This window comes from Aulonocara stuartgranti (genome assembly GCF_965226115.1).
Source record: "Aulonocara stuartgranti genome assembly, chromosome: 1".
NCBI classification, from domain to species: Eukaryota; Metazoa; Chordata; class Actinopteri; order Cichliformes; family Cichlidae; genus Aulonocara; species Aulonocara stuartgranti.
Window position 1 is genome coordinate 22,136,260 of NC_138939.1, and position 23,964 is coordinate 22,160,223.

Consider the following 23,964-nt stretch of genomic DNA (forward strand, 5'->3'; position numbering starts at 1 on the left):
ACAATATATACATATATATATACATACATACATACATAAGTCACTCATAAATAAATATTTGGAAAAGAAACATGTGTAGTTGTAGCAGCAAACAGTGTGTTAAGTGGATGCGTTGTACAGGGAGATGGCCACAGGCAGGAATGATTTCCTGTGTCGTTCAGTGGTGATTTTCATGCCACTTTGAACGTAGGTAATCTCATCTCGAGAATGTGTCTGAAAAATAATAGCAACTGGCGCTTGTCTTATTATGACTGTCAAAGAGGAATGGAGAAAGTCGAGATGAAAAACACTGAAAAAACCTGCACTGAACGGACGTCACTGATACAATGAGACGGTGAGACAGGACCCCGCCCCCTTCCTTACTGAGTGCTTCCTTTGGCAGTTCAGCATCAGCAGCCGCTGTCTTGAGCTGACAAGAGCTACCTGCGTGCCCACACATAGCCTGATAACATCTGACTACCAACTCCTAGCCTAGAGCATGAGAGCCCGATATTTTCAAAACTTGATAATGACGCTAAACTTGATAGAGGTAACCACACACACTCAAGGGGAAAACACAAAATGCAGCATGCAGCTGACAATGTTCCTTTATCTGGTTAAAAATGTTTGATATTTTACTCTGTTGGAGGATTGTTTTAACAGCTTATGTCTCGTTAGCTGTTTGACAGCTGCTGTTTCCAATTAAGGCATTTCAGTCATAATAATGCTAGTTATAGCTTTCTGAGTTTTTCTCATTTCACTCTAATACAAGCTGCTGTAGCTCAGTTCACAGAATTTTGATGGCCTACATTTGGATATTTGGCTTATCACTGACAAAATGCTTGCATCACACGTAGGCATATTGAATTTCAGGATCCCACACTGTTCCCATTCTTCCTGCTGATGCCTCATGTCTTATAGCCGGAGTCTGCTTCTGTTTCCTGCAGAGCTTGGTTTTTTTGGTTGGCAGCATAATGAAACATAGCTGCTGTTTTTCTTGTTAGGAGTGCACCACATTTCAGTACAGAAATTACTGTTGTGTTAGTGTCTTGGGCCGAGAGAATGTTCTGGGTGCAAACCTTTTGGTGAGCTGGAGCGTTTCTATGTATGTTTGCATTTTTTTAAAACTCCAAAGGTTTTCTCGCACAGTTTAAAGACATGTAGCTTAGTTTTATGTGATTGGCCGTAGGTGTGTATATGAGACTGTTTGGTGTCTGTGTTAGTCCCAGGCTGTACCCTGCCTCTCTCCCACTCACAGCTGGTATAGACTCCAGGTCTCCTGCGACCCTAAATTGGAAAAGCTCTGAAGATAATAGATGGATGGATGTTTGTGCTTATAAAAGTGGGAAATGTGGGTGGATTAGTAGATAACCAAAACATCAACAAACCAAAAGAAAAAAGTAAGCGCCAACTGACTTTTTACCCGTGTAAAAGCACAGATGGATTGTGTGCCGTGATTTATTCTAAAATTACAAAACAGGTGAGACACATCCCTTGTGAGTGTTGTTATTATGGCATTATCATTCAAGTACAAATTCATGCAAAGTGAATAAACACAGTCAAATCCCAAATACAATGCCACACAAAGCTGATTTGGGAAAAGCCACCTGGCTAGGGACTTACCGGATTTCCAGAATTACATGGCAATTGTATTGGCGCTGGGGTGTAAATAATCAAAAAATGTGATGTGAACAGTCAGGCAACACCACATGAGGAACAGGTGACTTTTTTTTTTGTGAATCTAGGAAGCCAAGAGGAGGTCAGAGGGTATCAGCCCCCAGGGGATGCAGTTACCCATAGTTACCGATCCTTCCCCCCAGCTCTGGGGATTTGTATGAGGCGTGGCTGAGCTCCAACAGGATGATGCTGGGTTACAATGTGAAGAAAGAGGGAGGGTGGAGTCACAGAGGTGCATGCTGTGGAGCAGCTGGTGGGGGATGGGAGGAGCGAGGAGCAGAGGCGGAGGGAGGACTGTTGTTACAACAGATCGTAGTGCTATTGTACAGCAGACACCAACCTCAGGATACCAGGTAAGAGATATGAACAATACATGGTTTAGAATACATTGAAAAGGTGAAGGTTTTAATAGAAATCACTGCCAATAGAACAGAAGGAAAATCTTTTGACGTGTCATGTCATGTACAGTGACGCCTCATTAGGTGATGGTGTTGCTGTGTTTCATCAGGTGTGTCCATGTCTCTGCACTTGCAGAAACTCGGTGAGCAGAAACCTTCATGTTAGCGATGTCATTAGAGCCCGGTACATATGTACATATCTCTGTGTGCACACTTAATCTGACTCCCTTGAACAATCTCTCGTGTGTGTTTCTGTGTGCGTTCCCGCCTTTGTTTTGTGCCAGGTTGTGCAGAGCTAATTAACCAGTTTAATCGCTGGTGATGGAAAAATGTTATTATGGCGAGTGAGAATGAGGGAAAGTCGTAGCAACCGCCCTCTGAGGGAAGTTGTTTATGGCAGCTGGATGGCACAATAGAGTAAGGGTGGTGGCAAAATGGATGGCAGTGCACAAAGGATGCATCTAACAGAAAAGTACACAAGAGCTGAACTTTTTCAGTTGGATGTTGGGATTCAGTGCAGCAAATATATCTTGTGATTTGTTTGTGCATTTATATCATACTATGTTCTTGTTTTGGAGCTATGTGTTTATTCTTCGCTTGTTACAGTTGTGTTTGGTTGTTCTTAGTTCTTAAATATAATCTGTGCAAACTAGCCTCTTTTTCTTTGACTGGATTGTCTAAGACAGTGCATGCATATTTTGGTTATTCAGTCTTTTCATAGTCCTTTTATTCAATCTTTTTGTATTTTAGAGAGTGGCATATGTAATGTTTACAGCAGTGGGTTTTAGTAATGGTGTCTCATTAATAACTATTTTCATAAAAGTGACATCTACTGTTTGATCTTCGCAGCTGAAAGTACAAAAAGTGCCACCAAATACCGGCTTCAAAGAAACCTCCTTACCAAGAACCTTTTTCACAACTTCTGTTAACCATCTATAAATCATGAAGAAGAGGGCTTACATTCTTTGAATACAAAGGCCCTAAAGTGAAAAATACATCATAAACTTGGACCGTTGCTCTAAGACACAGCATGACACTGACAGACTAATGCCTTTTTCAGTAATTCCTCTTGATTTCTCATTTTCATTTTCGATTCCAAAGGGAAAAATGGTCATTCATATGCAAGCAAAAATCTTTCATCATTCTTTTAGAGAACAGAGACAATTTGTTGTTTCTCTGTCTGCCCTGCGTAAACAGATCTTCCATAGGAGCAGCTTTTACCGTGTCCCCACATTGAGTATTCCCGGCGAGTAAGCTTCAGAAGGATCAATAAGTGTCTTGATTGACTGATCATCTGCACTGGTATCTGTGCACATGTTCAGCACCTATGTGGAGATGACCTTGATTTAACTATTGATTCTTTGTCTGGCATTGTCCCATTAGGTTTATGTGCAGGCAGTATGCCCAGAAAGGCTCTGTTCTTTGTGTTTATGGTTATAAAACAGCCTGAGCAACATGTCAAAACCGCTGTTGTGAATTTGGAGTTTGAAATTTGAAGTAAGCACCAAAGTGTTCTTTAGACTGTACACTGTAAATAAACCATGTCTTATTTAATTACAAGAATATATTGGAGTCCCAGAATGTGTTTGTTTGCACATGGGTCTGTTTGATAAAGGGAATCTGTTTATAGAAATGTGATAACACATTTTATGGATTTGTCCTAAAACCTTATAATTATACCAGCTTTGGCCTTGTAGATGTGAACAATCATGTAATGCATCTGAATTTTAAGACATTCTGAAGTCTTTCTCCTGTTTTTCCTCTGTCACGTAGGGTAAAACCCACAACAATGCATGGCCTGTAAGCCGCCAACCATGGCTCAAAGGAAGAGGCCAGGGACCAGTGGAGGAAATAGTATGGCTGCCCCAGGTCCCGCCTCCTGTCCTACCACTCACGCTACAGAGTCATGTGATCTGAAAGCAGTAGCGGCGCGGCAACGCCCACACCGCTACCCCAAAGAATCGCGTGAGCCGAAACCTCTCCCTCACTCCTGCAAGGCACAATATTCTTCTCCCAAGTCTCAAGACACGGGGCGCAGTCATCCAGAAGCGGATGCAGATCAGGAGGAGGAAGTGAAGCGGTACAGCAACCACGAACCAGACGCAGAACTTCAGGATCAGCGTCCAGCAACACCATCCACGCCGGAACATAACCACGACCGAGATGACCCTAACCAGGGGGACTTCCACGGTGGAGCCGACAGCCTGGATGATGATTCCAGCTCTGATTATATAAACAACACCTCAGATGATGATGACTATGATGACGGTAAATGTGTACATGGTCAACTTTTCTGTTTTACCTTTTATTTTTATAATATTTTTTATAATATTTTAATATCCATTATTATTAATTCTGCTAATTGGCACAATATTTGCAGTACTGATTTTTTTATTGGTTCTACAAATCAAAGGAAAACCCATAAATAACATTTTGTAGCTACCAAAGTTTGTCCTTTAAATAGAAATTGAGCCTGCTCATGCTTAGTAACTGTTTGCGATTTAGACATCAGTAAGCTAAAGTATGCATACAACTTATAGACTTATAGTGATAATTATATTAGTGAAGAAGCTCCAAATATAAGGACCACAACTTAATGTGATTATAAAACTTCTTCAGGGTTGGCAGAGGAGGATGAAGGTGTTACTTACTACATCCGCTACTGCCCAGAGGATGACAGCTACCTGGAGGGCATGGACTGCAACAACCAGGGAGACTGCAACCACAGCCACAGCCGGGGGGACTGCACCAGCACCATGCAGCTTGGCGGGTCCCACACTGATGAATGCCAGGAAGCTGTGGAGGGCTGGACCGAAGAGGGGGAGGGGCAAGCGAGAGACGAAGAATGGGTGGAAGATGAGGAGGGGGAAGGGGCAGTGAGGGAAGAGTGGAGAGAAGAGGAGGAAGAGGTGAGGGAAGAGTGGAGAGAAGAGGAGGAAGAGGTGAGGAAAGAGTGGAGACAGGGAGATGAGGAGCCGCGAGAGGAGTGGAGGGAGGAGTGCCAGGCCAGGCAGGAGCAGTGGGCGGGTCGTGAGAGGCACCGAGTGGAGGAGTGGGGTGAGGGAGAGGGAGAGGTCCGCTGTGAGGTGGTGGAGCAAGATCCCGATGAGCAGATATACAATGGACGACCGGAGCCCATCCTGGACCATCACCACCACCATCATCACCACCACCAGCCTGCCACGCAGGATGCCGCACACACCCGAAGGGCTGACAGAGAAGAAGAGGAGGCGGAGAGCGAGGACTACTGCCCTAACGAGGATGAAGAAGAGGAAGGCGAGGAGGAGGAGAGAAATGGAAGGGCCTACACCGGAGACTACTACGCCCCTGAAGACAACGGGAACTCGGTGCGAGTCTCTCCCTACCGAAGCCGTAAAGTGCTGGTGGTTGAGGGGGAAACAGGGGAGGAAGCTGAGGAGGACATTGATCAAATTGTTGCTGAGATTAAGATGAGTATGAGCATGGGGAGTCTCAGCAGTGGCACAGACCAAAGCCCGGAAGAGCTGGCACAGGACCCCGCACCAAGTGACTACCCTCACTCCAAGCCCGACGCAGCACCTTACCCTCCACCTCACCACCGACACGACAGTAGGCCCAAGTCCCTCAACCTCCCCTCCATGCACCACAACAACCCTGATCTCCAGCGGGGCCACAAGACGCATCCACGCTCACCTGATGACAGGCAGAGATGGCCCCAAGAGCAGGTGAGCTGAAGAGTATTGCTGTTGTATTATATTTATATTTAATCCCTGAACCGAATGAGTTCAGGGCCTCATCTTCAAAGTAATTTATTGCACAGAACAACAGAAAAACTAAAGAGATGAGCCACACATTATCAGGCTACACCGATTTAATTATATAGCCCGAAGTAACTGTGTTTACATGGTTTCATTCCCTTGTTCAAGAAGAAGGCTTAGTTTGTTTTTACATAAATACACTGTTGGGTCTGTGTTTCCACAAACCCCGCTAATTCTAGAGACTTATTCATCATGAAGAAAACAAGACAGTCGATCGATCGATTATTTGCACAAGGGAGGCCTCGTCTGTGTCCACCACGAAAATGACCCCCAGATCTGACCTCCTCCTGCTACCTTTTATTGAGAGACAGTTCACACAAAGCACGTCAGAACAAAACCACGCCCCCTTGGTTCTAAGACAAAGCATTTTATGTATATGTGTGAACTTCTGTAAGAATGTGTGTGTGTGTGTGTGTGTGTGTGTGTGTGTGTGTGTGTGTGTGTGTGTGTGTGTGTCAGACCTCCTGCTGACCAAAGGGTCGTAAACCCAGGAAGCTTACATCAAAAGAAACAGATCTTTCCGATAGGATGTATCTACAATAAAACCTCCCCCAGCACAGAGTGGTTGGAGAGGTGGTCAGGATCAAAGGAATGACTTTGATCCTACTGCTTGAACTAAGACTGTACAAATTTAAGAAACGCAATGGCAACATTCAACAATTAGACTTACACTAGAACTAGAGGAAGTCCACAGTCTATATAAATGTACCCCCTTAGGGTTAATCATTGGACCTCAAGGTAACTGTGTGTACCTTCTTAATGGCCAAAAAGGTGTGTACATGTTCCCAAGCAGTAAAAAAAGACCATATTTGCACCGTTTCTCTGAGATTTTGAGGTGCAACCCCAGGAGATTTGCCTTTGTTGGGCCAAACGCAAAAAGAAATTGGGCAAAATACAAATTTTACTCTTTGGTTTTAAGCTTTTATTGTTTCTTTGTTGATCTAACTTACATGAAAACACATTATTTTATGAGGAAAAATTGAATAATAATCATGCCGACACCCCGGGGTTAATAAACTTGAGCCAAAGCCTCCTCATGACGATTATGCCGACAAATTTGACTTATTTCCTGTATGTTTTTCTTTTATTTTAATGAGTTCTATAAGGAAAAATATTGTTCCAGTGAGTTGTTGCATTTTCATTTTCATTCTCAGTTACTAAAATGTTTTGTATTACTCATACCTTTAGGTTTTAGTTTCCTTTTAGGTGCCATAATACATGATAAGCTTGGCAATGCCCCAGTAACAAACCAATGTACCAGTAAAGCAACAACAGGATACTTTATTTTTATAAGCATGTATATATTAAAAAATATCAGTGTTTAAATTCCTTTACTTTCTTAATTTGGTCTTTTTCATGATCTGTTCTTATGGGCATTAGAAGAAGACATCACAGGGTATTTTCATTTCATGTTTATAGAGTTTGGAAAAAAGCATGAAGGTGCATTACTTCTTGGTCCAGAGGTACGTATATAGATTGCCCTCCAAGTATAAATAAGCAAAAAAGAATAAATACCGATAAAAAAAATCACATTAATGACAAAAGGTTACATTTCAACCTAATTCAGAACCTGTTTAACCTGTTTCATTTTACGACTAGTTAAACTGTCTGCTGTACGCTGTTCACTGAAGTCAAGGCTATAAGAGAAAAACAGAACATGAGAGGACATGAATGGAGGCCCCTGCACAGTATATTCTGGCCATATACAACAGACCCTTGCCACTGGATGTGATTTAAAGAGATTTGTGGTGATAAGAAGGAGATGAGTTACAGGTGACATGTTTGTCATTACCACCCAGAGAATAACAGGAGTGTCACCCCTCCCCCGCGTTACCTTGAGATGTCCCCCTCCTCATCTCTCTGCTTCTCACGGATCTTGATTAATGCACACATGCTGTACATGCACGCCGATAGAGTCGAACACACGCAGAGCCCCTCCACCCTCTAAAAGTCAGATGGTAAAAGGAGAACAGGGATAGTCTCCTGTGGGCAGCATGCTGATACCCACCTGCTCCACGGTGTGCACGAGCGCTGGTACATTCACTGCATATATGTAGCTCATTTGTAGCACAGAAGTGGGTCAGGCATTGTAGTGGCTTGATGAAATTGAAACACACACACACACACACACAAAAAAACAGTTAAGTGCAGATGGAGATGACTCCCAGGCTCACTGAGATAATTCGGTCATTTTGTTCTCTCTTATTCAAAGAAATGTTCTCTGTGCACCACTTCAGAATGACCCTAAACTAGACCGGGACAACAGTGAATTTAAAAAAAGATGTCTTTTGCACAATGTGGAGCCAAAAGATCATGTTAACTGAAGAGTTACAAGACTGTTCAGGGAGGTCATCTACACACAAATACAAGTATACACAAAATGATGCTGTGCTGATGTGTTTTCAGCTTTGACATTTTGCAAACAGAATTTCTCACAATAACCTTTCTCAGTCACTTTTCTTTTTACTTGCTTAAAATTTGTTCTGGGCTCCTTTTCCTACCGTAAAGCAATCCAGTTGGGTTTTTTAGAGCTTGGTGTTTGATTCACTAAAAGAAGCCATTTTCACATTAATAATGGTGCGATTTTAGCAGAGTTTATTTAGGTGGATCCAAAGCTTTTCTTAAAAAGGCCAGTGTTTAAAGACTATGCTTGTACACAAGTAGTATTGCAATTAGCTATATTTTTATGTGTTCTCTCATTTTCAGTCATAAATACAAAGCCAACCTAAAACAGTCAAAACGCTTTGTAAGTAAATAAAAATAAAACATAAGAAAATAATTACAAAATCTCATAAGTCTAGATTTTATTCACAATACAACACAGAAAAAAATGTCAAATGTTTAAACATTTTAATATTTCAGCAAAAATATTAGCTCATTTTTAATTTGATGTCAACAACACACCTAAAAAGGTTTGGACATGGCCACGTTTCCATCTGTGTAGGTGACCAGTGTCTGGATTTTTGGGAGAGGAATGTTGTCCCATTTTTGTCTGATATAGGATTCTAGTTGTTCAACAGTCCTGGCTCTTCTTTGTAGTATTTTTCATTTCATTATGCTTCAAATGTTTCAGTTGATAAAACATCTGGAGTGAAAGCAGGCCATTTCATTCTGGACTCTTCTACTACAAAGCCTTGCTGTTCTTATAGCTGGAGTACATGTTTTGCATTGTCTTGATAAAACATTTAAGGGTTTTCCTGGAAAAAAAACACCATGTTGCTCTAAAACCGAGCGCTGATAACAAGCCTGATGGAGCCTCTCCTCTTCGTTCTGCAGGACTTGGAGTCCATGTATTTAAATGAATTTCAAATTTGGATTCAGCGGACTACAAAACAGTTTTCCACTTTGCCTCAGTCCATTTTAAATGAGCCTTGGCCCAGAGGATGGCGATATTTCTGGATCATATTCACAGATGGCTTCTTCTTTGCACCATAGAGCTTTAACCTCCATTTGTGGATGGCACATTGAACTGTGTTAACAGACAGAGATTTATGGAAGTCTTCCTGAGCCCATGCAGTGTTTTCCATGACAGAATCAGGCCTGTTTTTAATGCAGTGCTGCCTGATTTTGATTTTTTTTAGCCTTTTGTTTCCCAGTCCCAAGTTTTTTGATAGCTGTTGCTGTCAGCAAGTTCATGAAATAGTGAAATGTCTCACAAGTTTTTTTTGGTGGTTCTGTGGCAAATTCTCGTATCTCAAATCCAGGGTGTTAAATATTGAGATCCCAGTTTTTTCTGCTGTTGTCTCTTTATAATGTCAGATATAGCAGATATTCTCAATATGGTAATAAGACAAATGCCCCTGTCTGAGCACAGAAAATGCAACTAATGTGCAAACCTCCTGTGTGGCAGCCAATCAGAAGATCTGCATGGAGCAATATTAGATAAATAAATTAGAACTAGAACTAATCTAGTAACAAAAATATGGAGCTGGACATCACAGAGAGACTACTTGAAATGCTTTTTACATTTTATTTTATGTGCGTGCCATTATGTGTTAATCTGATGAGCATTCATCACAGCCTGATAAAGGTAATTATCGCTGAAGACAGCGGAGTGATATGTTGCTTCTAGCTGAAGATACTTTATAGAAAAGTAGCGGATGTCTCCTAATTTTAGTTCAGACTTGAGGGTGATTGGACAAGTGAGTCCTGTCTTGTACATATGCACACATTAGCAGAAGCTGCCAATCATTTGGTGTGTGTCTTGTGAATGCTATTTGCACCGATGATTGAAGCAGTGCTGATTTATTGATGGTTCAGTTGCACATAAAGGCTATTTGTAAAATGTACAGTGGGCTGGACTCACTTGGGATGCTGCTCATAAATGTAGTTTTGTAGACCATCACAGTTTGGCATTCCATCCCTCCCAACAACAACATGAATCTCATCAATTTAATGGTTGTTTGCACAACTGAGTTGGGCGGCACAGTGAATACTGATTAGAACTTTATGTCTGCTTTTCTGTTCGCAAAGGAGGCTATGCAGCTGCATGACAGCATGGGCTTTTCCTCTGAATTTCACATTTCTTTACTGCTTTGCTGTGGAGGAGGAGTGGGGGGGATTTCTTGGAAGGAGGATTTTATTTGCGCCACTAATACAATTAAATGTTAATGAGCCATTGTGGACTGCAAAATGGGCATCCAGGGGAATGAAAGGGTGTTTTCCATCCTACTAAGTTATGGTTCTGGCTATACCGACTGCTGCACTGGATAATTGAAAGACGCATGCCATCATCAATGATGCTCCAGTTTTTGAACATGTCTGAGAACAGAAAAAGACTAATTTTCATTCATAAAGTTTAAATACCTGTGGTCAACCATCCACAGAAATGGACAGTGCACAAGAGAGATGGAAAAGAGAGAGCAGGCAGGGTGGAGTAGGTGGATTCAAGTTTCAGGGTGATTTGTGATGGAAGGATAGCTGCAAGAGTGAAAGCGAAGGTTTTATCAGATTGTAGTGAGACCTGCTGTGATGTATGGTTTGGAGACATTGGCACTGATAAAGTGATAGGAGGCAGATTTGGAGTGGGCCGAGCTGAATGAAGACCCACAGGACCTAAGGAGAGGATTAGAAATAAGTACATCAGAGGGACCGCTCAGGGTGAGCAGTTTGGAGACAAAGTTAGAGAGGCAAGGCTGAGATGGTTTGGACATGAGCTGAGGAGGGATATTGGATATACTGGACAGTTGAATATGGAGCTGCCAGCCAGGAGGGATAGAGGAAGACCACAGGGAAGACTCGTGGATGTAGTGAAGGAGGGCATGCAGAGGGTTGGTGTGACAGAGGAGGATGCTAAGGATACGATGAGATGGAGGCAGATGATCCTAAAACGAGTAGCCGAAAGGAGAAGAAGAAGAAGAATACTGAATGTGATGATAGACTCTAAATGATTAATCCATCATTAAAATATGAAATACATTTAAAATATGCATCTGTGTGGCATCTACTGGATGTATTGTGTAATTGACAAGAGAGCAGACTGTTAAAAGACCAAACTGAACTATATTCCAGTGGTTTGAACCGATACTGCTTGTTTTCTTAACCTCTTAAGCCCCAAGCCTAACTGATCTCCTGCCTTTTGCCCCCGCATCAGGGGGCGTTGGGGCTTAATTTCAGTAGTATTTGTGGCTTAAAACTTCAAACAAGTACACAAAAAGAGACTTGGATACAGCATTTTGACTCACCTTGTTGGTTACAGTGCTGGCTACACATTAAAAACCTCCGTTTCCTGCACATTGTAATTTCCTTGCACCTGTTCTTCTGTGTTGGCATGCCAGGTGAGCAATGGCGCAGAGCAACCCAGAAAACAGCAGCGGTCCGACCTCAACGTCCCCCTGGAGAACAACAACGTACCAGAGGTAAGACGTTCTCTGGATATCCTGTCGCAGCGTTTCCTTCTTTGTCATTTATCTACCCCGAGGTTGTTTGCACAGGATATATTGTTGTTTATGTGTGCGTGCATCCATATGGTTATGTTTGTGCGTGCATGTGTGTGTGTGTGACCATTTAAGTAAATGAGTAATTGTGTAATTACAACCTCAGCTCATGTCCTCTGCTTTCGGCATGATAGCATCCTGATAATTGACTAGCATTCTGCTTGTGGTTTTATGAGAGCCATTTCTCATCGAGACGTCTGCGGTGGGAGGATGCCCCCGTTCCACCCTCCCACCACCCTCCCTCCACCCTTACTTCCTTGTCCTTGAGGGGAGCAGAATCTCTGAATATGGAGGGAAGGCTCAGTGGTATCACCAGGATCAGTGTTTGAATCTCATGAATCTCCCTGTGGCCATCTAAAGCTTCCTCATCCCTCGTGGATACGATATCTCTTTGCAGTCGGGCTTTTCCGGCTTCCATAGTGCTTTTTAGCAAGTCAGGCACGTGGAGATTCTGGAGCTGCAAGGTTTAAATGCTTTTATCTGTGTCAGTGTTCATTTTGACAGCAAATTCTGATTTAGCTTTAGTCATAGTCTTGTGACTAAAATGTCGTGCAGCTGTAGTCATAATTTAGGCATCTAAGTTCTTTTACTTTCAGTCTAGTTTTATTTGACTAAATGTCATAATTATAATAGACTAAAACTTCAGTTTGCCATGCTATTACTGGTGAGAGTTGCTCCACATGGTTTACTAATCATATTATTTTCCTTGACATCAAACGCAAAGGGTGTCTGTATGTGTGGAGAAGAAGATCACTTCCCAACTCGTCCCGCCTTTCTGCACAACTTAATTAGTTCTGATTGGATCTCGTCTCTGCAGAACATTTTCATCTCGTTTTTGTTTGTTGATGATTGTGTAAATACATTTCATCATAGTTTTTGTCTATGAAAGGAATAATTCTGTAAATTTGGCGTCACTGGTCTTTCAACTATTGTGAAAGCCTTGTTTTGCTAGTGTGTCTTTCATGATGGCATATTTGAAGTCAAGTTTATTTAAAGAATTTGAAGTTTAGCACGTTTATTTTGAAACAGCAGAGAAGTACAGTATGTAATTCACTGTAAGTCTATTCATAACATTTATCTGCTATTACCTGTTTCTGTCTTCCAGCCTACAAAGAAGGTCGCATCCTTCCCCAGCTTTGTCGATGGTAAGTTCATCTGCACATCTGTTTGGTGGTGAAATTCAAATTTTGGAATAAAAACCAAGTAATCACAATAAGTTACAGTACTTCCCTGCCTTTGGGCATGATCTAGGGCTAACAGTATGTTTTAAAAGGCTTTAGTTGCCATCAGATCATGGTGGCACATTGTGCTCCAAAGTGGGTGTCTGAGAGTCCACATCTAGATATCACAGGATATCACAGATGCAGATTAATCACAGCTCCTGTTAGCACTGCACCTCCATTAGCTCACAGCCGGTGGCCATTTCACTGCTGAGGCCTATCCAGCCGTTTATCACTATATCTCCAGTGTTTGGCTTCTTTTTCTTCACGCAGCACACTGACTGCAGTAATTAAAATACCTTCTCCGCTACACGCTCCACCCTTTCAGTCTAAACATGCTTTGTCTTTCCCTTTGTCTCCCTCTTAATCACCATCCTCTCTGCCTCTCCCTGGCTCAGTCCCAGGACCCTGTGAGCCAGAAGACCTGATTGATGGGATTATCTTTGCTGCTAACTACCTGGGCTCCACTCAGCTGCTGTCTGAGAGGAACCCCTCCAAGAACATCCGAATGATGCAGGCCCAGGAGGCCGTCAGCAGGGTCAAGGTACTCAAAAACACCCACTCGTGCACCGATTCACATACGAAGACACAGTTACCGCTGCATTTCTGAGTCATACAGACAATCACACTTCCTTGTGCTTTCACAATATAGGTGTCACAATATACTGGTGATAGTAAATAATATGAAACAGCAATATCATGTCAGAAACACGGATATGACAACATGGTGATAACAACCCAGTGGCAGCACAGCCATGATTCAGCTCAAGAGTCAAGTTTATTGCAACTCTCCAATTTAATCTGTGCTCACCTACACAGGTGGAGTCAGGCTGTTGTTGGGTTGTTAAGTGAAGCAGTTGGAGATGAGCAGGCTGGACTTAAATTCTTAATTTAATTACCAATTTGTTGTCTGCCCTTGTTACTGCTTTTCCTTGCTTTCTTAATACTAGCCTCTTAAAATGTGCAACTGTGCCCTGCGCCTTGTGCTCTGCACTTTCCAGCTGGCCCGATTGAGTTACAAGAGTTTGCTGCTCTGTTCTAGCTGTGCAAACTGAGCACTGCACATGTCAGTGACATTTGGTCAGGCTGGTTTAGGCTTGTTATTTGCCTTATTAGAGACAACAGAATAATCTTTTCAGATGTTCCGAAGACATTTACACAGTTTGTTGCTTCTGTTAGATTACTAATGGCTTTATCCTTTTTTTTCCTTTTTTTTTTAAAAAGATTGCAACCCACCTCCTCTCTGCACCCACATGGTTCACATAGCCTCTGTGTCAGATCCACAAAGCACAGCAATAAATAGAGCTAAGTGTGCTAAGGTATGCTGAGGAGAGGACACAGAGGGAGACAGAGCGAACCGATAGCAAGGCTTAAGAGGGCTATATATACACGGAGAATTGATTGAATGATGAGACGTACGTGGAAAACTCTGGGGATAATGCGGACGATCACAAAGGAGTAAAAATGCAGCTGTCAAAGTTAAATAGAAAGTAAAAAAAGACATGAATCATTGTAACAGAAGGCAGAGGAAGGAAATAACAAAGAGCAAATAAGTTCTCACAGAAACCACAGGGACCATTTTCATTTCTTTTTTTCTTTAATTTTTGCAATATTTCCTATGGCTAACATAATTATGTAGGGAAAATCTCACATCGTGACAGCCCTAACAACATTAAAGACTAATTTTGGTTGCAAAGTGTTTTTCCTCTGGTTCCATAATGCTTTGTAGTCCCTAACTGAGTCTGAAGAACTGTGAATATCAGAGCCAGCTGGGTCGGTCATGGGTTGTAATTTACAGCTGCCCTGTTGGGTAGTCAGCCACATCATTTGTAACTTCAACAAATATTGATGATGAGAAGTAGCACTAGTAGCAGCAGTGAGGTTGCGGTAGTCCTAAGTCACCAGGAAGTACTGCCGGTGATCCTAAGTATCTGGAAATATGTATTAGTTGAATAAACAGTTCCTCCAGTAGGAAGCTGCTGAGAGGCCGTTCCCTTCGGACGGAGCTTTTTATTCAGTGACGGTTCTCTAATTTCTAACAGATGTGCCATCATTCTGTTGTTGTTTAAGCAGCACCAGAAACATTCAAATGTACCTAAAGACATATAAAAGGACATAGAAGCCTTACAGGAACACTCAGTGGCATTACATGACTAATACAGAGAGTGTATTCCTGATACAGTGTCATTTTTCACATTACTGTACATGCATAGAATGGGAAAACACAAACAAAATCCTGGTACTGCAGAATATTCTGTTATATTTAGTCATTTATAACAGCTATGACATTATTTCTTAACTCATACCCACAAACTTCCAAATGAAATATACAGTACATGGATATTAATTATTTTTTCTAAGCAGTATAGTCATGTATTAAGCATCAGTGGTCTTTTAGGGCAGCTGAAAAACTTGGCCAGATTAGACTTCAGGGCACGTGTGTTCGTCACAGCCGACTGGATAATGGGGCTTCTGGCATGTGAGCCTCCCTGCTGTTCACTAATATCATTACAAAAATGATGTTTCAGAAAAGTGCTGTGGATGGTGCTAGTGCAGCTCAAAGAGGTTCATTTGATGTTAGTTTGGAGAAGCTTTTCATCACTGTCCAGAGCTCTTGTGATAAAACATCTCTTATGACAAACTAGACTGTCAGACTTATGGTACTGGTCACATTTATCTGTTTTGGGCTCGCAGTCCCTCTGCCAGGTGACTGATGTCATCTCGTGTCGTGACAAGATGACATTAGTGCTAACGTTCTGGTGCGTAGTTGCTAACCGAGCACTGGCCTCTTTTATCTCCCTCTCGTGTGAATACAAGCTTTGATGTTATTCTAAATATTGAATGACCACCTCCGTAGTGGTCTACTTTTAGAAAGTTACATGCTGAAATAAGACTTGTTAATCGACGTGTGACCAAAGTCTGTTTAAGCTTCTCATATTGGTTGTATTGTCTCCGTTTTAGCCACATTTTGCAGGTTTCTTATGCTTGTGTGAAATAAACAAACATATAATTTTGTTCATGTAATTATTAAGGGACAATCCTACATAATTAGAGTTTCCATAAGGTTTGTATATGAAAATATAGGGAAAACACACATAAACTCAAAGGAAAACGTATGTATCTTGACTGCGCTGACATGTTTCACAAATATAACACACATATCAAGGTGTAGTCACAGCCTGCTGCTTCATGGTACTCGGTGAAGCTGCTGTGAGGTGGCATTGATATCTAAAAAGTAGGGGTGCAACGATACACAAAATTCACGGTTCGGTTCGGTTCGATACTTTGGTGTCACGGTTCGATATTTTTTCGATACAAAAAAAATGTTCATGCCTTTTTAATTTGTCATTTATTAAAATTATAAATATATATTTTAACTCAAAAGTACAGTTTTTAAATTTAACCCTAACCCTTGTGCGTGTTTTTTATTTTGACAGCGAATGCGCACCTGCGGACCACTTATGTGCAGCCCTGGTTATTTAGCTCGTCATATTGCAGCCACAGAAATTATTTTGTCCATGAAACCATAAAGCTGCACTTTCTTTTTGCCTTATAGTCTGATTTGTCATAACTTCTCCGTTTTGTGGTAAGCTTTTCTTTGGCTGTCACTTCTTCACCCTGACCTGTCTTATTTGGCTCAGCAGAACTAAAATATATATACTGCTGCTTTTACACGCGCACTCACATAAGCTCAGCGATTCTCTGCGCGATCAACCTCTCACATGTTTAAGCTTGCTGCGGGAGATTTCACTTGTCATGTTTGCATATAAGCTAACGATTAATAAGACGATGTCAGAGGAATTGGTGCGCAAATTATCATCACTCACAGATCAGTGCTGTCGCTCTCTATACACAGTTCGCACGATTGCAAAGTGAAAGCAAAAAAACAAGCGCAAATTCAAACGCGATTTCAATATGTCACATATTGACAGTGGCTCACCGATGCCAATGACATAATTACCCAGCTACATTTCTGAAAGAATGCAAAAGCATTGACATATATTTTTCCTTCCTACAATAGCCCAACGGGCAGGGAAGAGATAGATTTTGGTAGCCCGACTGAAAAAATCGCTAGCTCCTGGACGTCGGGCTAGCGATATTGCAAGCCCTGTATCTGATTGAGGAATCATGCATCTTTGGAAAAGAGAGTTTATTACAGAGAAATGTCTCTTTCCAAAATAAAAGCTATACTATCCGCTTCTTCTGGGCTATATTCTCAGCAGCATAAGGAGAATCATGTGCTAACAGCTGTCTAAATGACTCGGCTAAAGTTAGTAGCATGCTTGTTGTTTTTGTCTTTGCACTAGGATGATGTCGGCGTAAATGTGCAGTCATATTCGTTGTGTTCCCACTAGTGCTTTCAGGTTAATCTCGTTGAAATGACCTTAACACCACAACACGGCAAATCTCCGTTAACGAGCTACCGTCGATCGCCCCGTGCATGGGGCTAGACGGCCAACACGTTAACGAGCTAACTGCGCTAACACACTAGTTCCCACCCATGTAATTGAGCATTGCATGGCACATCCAACATACTGTTTTACTTTAGTCCATGACTCGCTTACCTTCAGGGTCATACGTCACATGAAAACCAAAATAATTCCAAACGCCAGATCTGAATGAGGGTGGGGGAGGTGCCCTGCGCTCTTCCTTCTGACGATGCTGTCTGTGTGGAGCGCTCAGTGGATCTGCGCTCGACAGTGCAGCCTAGGCGGAGTAGTCGAACGCAGATTCACTGAGCGCTCAACACAGACAGCATCGTCAGAAGGAAAGTTGATAAAATAAATTACAAATGTTGTATTGTTCGATACATATGCGTACCGAACCGAAAGCACTGTATCGAACGGTTCAATATCGATACGAATATCGTTGCACCCCTACTAAAAAGACAATATGGCTAAACATTTATACTTTTCTTCAAATATTTAGGTTCATTTCAGCTCATTCACTGAGCTGAGCATGTGTACAGACTCATATGGATGCTGTGCTATCCTATGTCATGATACTTAATGGGCAGGCTTTCATAAATAGACATGTGCATGGGAGAAGAGAGAGTATATTTCTGAGTCAGTATTGAGCCAAAAAATAACATTATAACTACTGTTAGTAGCCCTTAGTCTTTTTATATGTCGCTGAATCAAAACAAAATAATCCACATCACTGAATTACTAAATTGATTTAACAGTAAATAACATTCACAGTAAAAATAAACAAATATATGCAATCTGGAAGTATACTAAAAACTACTATAAGGTCATAAACGAACAAAATCACATATGTTACGATTTATAGCTTGAAAATGCCTATAAGTTAAATTTCCTGTGGTAACATCCAATATATTATTGACTACTATTGTCATTTATGATAAGGATTCGTTTTAGAGTTAACACAAGTATGGTTCACTAGACTGGTGTATGTCTAAAAATGGACTTCTCATGTCTTGTGCTAATAAACCCAATTTCCCAAATTCAGGAAGAGCACTGCTGATTGATCAGATGCAATAACATCCCTATTTGTCACATTGTCGGATCTTTGCTGACCGGTTAGGAGAAATCCAAATTCAAAGAGTCCAGTCCTACACCTGGTTCAGGGCCCGAATAGCCCGGGGGGAGAAGTTCCTCCTCATTCTCTCTGTTTTATCCATGTAGTTTTACAACTTCACAGTGAGGCATGAGAAAGCCAGTTTTGATGTCAGTTTAAGTTAACATTTAGTTAGCATTTAAGCTTCCTTGCCCTATAAAGGGTTAAGACAGAACACTAATTATGTCACATAGCCCTCAGCCCTATCCTTATTGTCGTGTTCTTCAGATTAGCTTAGGGTTGAGAGTTAGCAGTGCAAAAATATTAATACATATCAAAATGTTCCTGAGCATTGCTAGAAATGTGTAAGTGTTAATATGAAAAAAATGTAGTGTGAAAACGTCAATACAAAAGTTAATGGGTGTACATTTGTTTATGACTGTACAAATTTTGGAAAAGCTACCGAATGAATGTTTAGTTGATTTCCTTTAGTTATTTTTAATAGAATATCTATTAACAAAAGTTGAATCTTCAGTGTTGTCGGCCAGTCTTTCTGAAAGAGTTACAGTGGGTTTCACACATGCCCCGAAGGCCTGAATTTTTCGAGGCATCACCTGGAGAGGCAGTATGTGATAGACCAGCATGTGTCCAGATCAGTCAGACTCAACATTAAACAGACTTCATCCTGCCAGCTCTACACTACAAAGCCTGTGTGTGAATAGAGCAGGTACTGCAAGGGAGTCCTACCCCCTGCATCCTTACCCAGCATCCCTAAACCGCTTTTCAAGAAGTGAAGACATGACTGACACAAAGGTCTCTTACAGTGTGTTAATTAAACGTGTCATTCAATCAGCAGATTTCACTAAAGAATGAAGGTTGTTTACAGCCTAGGAACTGAGACCTTGGTTGAACAGGCAGAGCTGCTGTAAACATTGCCCACAATGTCATCATCGCAACCATGAAGTGCAATTTACAGAACTGTGTCGCTGGCATGACTGTCCATGTGCACTTTTATCACTCGCTCTTTGCCACACAGTTGTCTGCCTGCACAAAATCTTCTCCAACCGCCTGCAGCAAATCAGCCGTTTTCTCTCAGTGATTTCCCTCGATTGGCCCTTCATTATATAATTCATTTATCCCTTGTGAACCGAATGAATAGCACTATAGCAACCGACCTTAAACACTGAAATGGAGACTGTCGGCTTAACACAAACCACACATAGAAAGAACCTCGTGTCCTCTCCTGTTCTTTATAAATATGTGCTATTTAAATAAAAACAAGTTGACTAGAGTATATTTCTGCCACACTTGTATTTTTGCCTCACATCAACCCAAGGAAGCATCTGTGTAGTATAATAAAGCACAGGTTCGCACCCTGTGGTGCTGAACTGAGCAAAAAGAAGTATGGCAGGTAAATTGTAGCAGAGCTGTGTAGGCTGCTTATGCAGATCTTTGTGCCATGATGTCAACTCGCTGTTTGATGTAATATTTATGAAGTTTCAACCCCCCCCATTCCCTTTCACTACCCCCCCCCCCTTGCTCCTCGTCAGCAGAGCAGTAGGTGTTGCTCAAAGCCTCAGATGTTTGTCTTCCTGAGAGCCGATCACAGAAGAGGAAACTTTACAGATTGAAAGCTGGAAAAAGACACTTCCCTCTGGGCTGTTATTAATACTGTGTTGGTGGTTACAGCTTTGCAGCAGTGGCTCAGGCAAACATCCAGGCCTGCACTCGAAAATGTAATGTCAAGATAATTTCCTCTGGTCGATGGTAGATGGAAGGAAGGCCAGCAGCTCAGCTTGAACCTTATACGGAGGGGATAAATTGAAAGATTACCGAGAGCTAAGAGTCCTCCTAAAGATTAGTTATCTAAGGTCAACTGTTAGAGCCCACTACATGAACAGTGTTACTGATGAACTAATCACACCCATTAGCTCAGTAAAACTGTCTCCATATTAGCTAAGCTCTTTAATTCCAAACACAGTGACTTGACCTTGAAAAAAAAAAGAACCCAAAAACCAAACAAACCCAAAGCAGAGAGTTGAAATCCTTGCACAGGGCTTATCGCCCCCGTTCTCTGTGCGTGTTGTTGATTGTTTTTTCCAGCATGTCTTTTCTGCTAGCAGCATTTAGACTGTGTCGTAAACGTGAAAGTCGGTAAGAGCAGCGCCCGTGCGTTTGATCTGAATGACAGAGTTTGTCTGTGTGTTGATTAAATGCTTTGTTCAGCACAGTAGCTTAAAAAGCTTTGTGAAGAATGCAGGAACAGTGTCAGTCCATGTCTACACGCTTTTTGTTTGTTTTTTTAAAGAAGCAATTATTACCATCTGTAATTGCTGTTGTGATAACCAATATGGCTGTGCGAAACGCTTTCTCAACAAACACACTCCTCCTCTCTCGCTCTCTTTCTTTCTGTCACTCTTCCTGTTTGTGAGAGCAGCGACAGCACACCTGCCTTTTGGTTTGGGGCTTTACTGTCTTACCTTCTTTTATTTACCTTCTTTATTTCCTCCTCCTCTTCCTCCTGTTTTTTGTGCTCCTGTATCTGCTGACCTTGTCCCGTCCCGTCCCAACGCCTGCCTGCCTGCCTGCCTGCCTGCCTGCCTGCCTGCCTGCCTGCCAGAGGGTACAGAAGGCTGCCAAAATCAAGAAAAAGGCGGTGTGTAATAAACGGAACAAAAAGAAAGACCCTTTGGCCACTTTACTTCCACTCTCACCTTTTATTTTTTGACTTCATATTTGCCTGTCTGTGTATCCTTTTCCATTTGTGTCTCAAACACTTGAATGTTCATGCACTGAGTTCAGCAAATCTGTGTCAGGTTTATCTCTGTCCTTCTGTCTGCGGAAAAAGAAATCTGTATCTCCAGAAATATTGTAGAACTCTTTAAAACTAACAATTATATTGTTATTTATTAGGCAAATACCAAAGTGAGTCATTTTATATACCCAAATTTGAGCCGGCCCACTTCTCTGAGATGCCATAAATTATTCAAGCATAACAGTCAAACTAATGTTTTTGTTCAGGAATGCAAGTAAATAACTGTAATTTAGGATTTTAATCAAAATTAAATGATGTGCTTCACTGTGTTTTTCAGTCTTTTGTTTTTTAGTATTAGAAATATGCAGGATTAACCATTACAGAAGCATTAAAATCCTTTGGGTTATAACCAGTACTGTCACTTAGACTGGGTGGTGGGCTAAAAAAATTGTCAAGCACTGTATATGGAAAGAACAAAGAAATAACTGAAATAAATGTGATGCAAATACATCCCACGCACACACATTAGAAACTATTTTTTTTCTTTTATTTCCAGTCATATTGTTATTGTACATATTGTTATTCTCCAAAACATACCGTAGGGTTAGAGTTAATTTTCTATTGTACTGATACATCAGGGGTATATTTAATGTGTTTTTGTATGTTTTGCGCGTCTCATACTGTGACTCATTCAGTGACCCTTTTGCCAATTTCTTACGTAAAATAATTAGGATAAATTGAACCGAGTGAATATTATGTTACATTAGAAAAATGCAAAAGAGATCACTTTAGTGATTAAATCACATTCCCGTATATACAAGATAAGCATTGCCTATAGACAACATTAACATTTACTATTGTAGGGGCTAAAGAGTGCTTTGTTTACCTAGAATATTTATTTTCCTTATATGGAAACAGAGTTGCTTTTATATTAGACTAAACAACCACTGAAACAAAGTAGCGTAACGTGTTACTGACATGAATTATTATCATGAATTTATAATAAGGGGATTCTGTGTCTGAAGCTTCTATCCCATTAAGACTTAATGCTGATTGGCTGTCCTTCTCAAACAGAACAGCAGGTGGGTCGGGCCGCTGTGCTTACAACCCAAGCTTTGTGTCCGAACCGACCATATTATGTGTGTCTCCAAGACACAGTACAGACCAATAGTAACCAATAGTGTCTGAAGCGTTTAGATCAATCTGAAGCCTGAAGATTTTGTCTGTCAGATTTAGTCTGACACTGTTACAGTATAAATATAAGAAAAAATGAGGAAAAGCATAAGAAGTTCCACAGATTAAAAATATTTATGTATTTTTCTACCATAGGTTCAAAAATCTATAATCATTTTAGTCATTAAAGTGATATAACTGGCTTTAATCATGTGTAAGAGTTGTCATTTCTTCTTTCTAACCAAAAACTCTGAAGCTTAAAGGGTTTGCAAGATTTCTAGAAAAAGGTCAGCGAGCCAGCGGTCGTAGCTTCCTCACACATACCAAGACCGGACAAGGAAACAAAGCGTGACATATTGAACAGAAAAATCTTCTACCTCAAGGCCAAATGCAGGCAAATGTAAATCACATGCCAGCCACAACTTATGTTTGCAAAAACTAGTTGTACCCTAAAGAAAATTAATTACCATTCATTGTATTTTCTGATACTGGATATGGACAGAAAATGATGAACTAATGACAGGTCACAGTCTCCCCCAACCCCCCCCCCCCACCCACCCCCACCCACCCACCCACCACCAAAAAAGGTTTACCGTTTATTGCTTGAAACAAATGTTAACCACGTGTTTTATTTGTCTATGAGATTGCCTTATTTAAGTACATAAGACAGTTTTAATTCAACTAAAACAAGCATAGTTTTATTAGATTTCTGCACAGAGAGATTAGAGGGAAATGTGCACAAGCTTGTTGTGTGCTGAGGCTGCATTACTCTCACTGGTGTAACAGCCAGCTGGTAGGGGTTTAGTGTTAAGCTGTTTCTTGTTTCCATGCCAGCTCGCCCATCCTCGTGCCAGGACTATTGATGCAAACTAACGCTACTGCCAAACACTTTCTTTTTCTTCCTTTGCTACCTCACCTCTAGACTCAGTAACATGTCCATGTAACAAGGACTTTTCTAACTGGGCACTAAGCTTTGAATGCATGAGTTTTGGCAATTAAAAAAAGGCATTCCCACATTTAAAACAGACACTATTCAGACAGCTGCGTGCACAATGAACAGTCAGGCTTGACACAAACATCTTAAACAGCCAGACGCAGGTGATTTAACAAACTCTTCTGTCTGTATGTTGCTTCAGAGCGCAGATGGAGACGCCCAAACCCTTACCGAGGTTGATCTGTTTATCTCCACCCAGAGGATCAAAGTCCTCAACGCAGACTCACAGGTAAGTGCTCCATGTTTCTGTTAAAAGTATGATTTTTCACCTGTGAGAACAAAAGCTGTTTTCCCAGAAACTATGAGTCAACGCCTCAGGGGAATGATGTTATGTCATAATTGTCAAAACAACAGCTTAACTGCTGACACCAGCTGCATCCTACAGCTGCCCCAGCTCTGATTGTTGTTTGTTTAATCTCATGACGTCACTCTGTGAATTCTTTTTGACCGTGGCTAAAAATAGATTCTGCAAAGCCAAAAGAAAAAAAAATGGTGCAGGATCATCTGTGCAGCAC

General features: G+C 41.3%; 1 protein-coding gene across 7 annotated transcripts in view; it reads left to right on the forward strand.

Annotated features, from left to right (window-relative positions):
- Positions 1 to 23,964, forward strand: part of apba2b (amyloid beta (A4) precursor protein-binding, family A, member 2b) — an 89,474-nt gene that overhangs the window by 51,846 nt on the left and 13,664 nt on the right. For 4 of the 7 annotated variants that reach the window (XM_082528409.1, XM_082528410.1, XM_082528412.1 and 1 more), the window contains 7 exons: positions 3,828 to 4,322; positions 4,674 to 5,758; positions 11,629 to 11,709; positions 12,893 to 12,932; positions 13,406 to 13,551; positions 21,148 to 21,183; positions 23,592 to 23,678. In XM_082528409.1, the coding sequence (XP_082384535.1) occupies positions 3,848 to 4,322; positions 4,674 to 5,758; positions 11,629 to 11,709; positions 12,893 to 12,932; positions 13,406 to 13,551; positions 21,148 to 21,183; positions 23,592 to 23,678 (1,950 nt within the window). In that variant the 5' untranslated portion in view covers positions 3,828 to 3,847. Of the gene's footprint in view, positions 1 to 418; positions 530 to 1,724; positions 2,010 to 3,535; positions 3,552 to 3,827; positions 4,323 to 4,673; positions 5,759 to 11,628; positions 11,710 to 12,892; positions 12,933 to 13,405; positions 13,552 to 21,147; positions 21,184 to 23,591; positions 23,679 to 23,964 lie in introns of those variants that run through there. The other 3 variants (XM_082528411.1, XM_082528414.1, XM_082528415.1) reach the window with 3 other exon arrangements.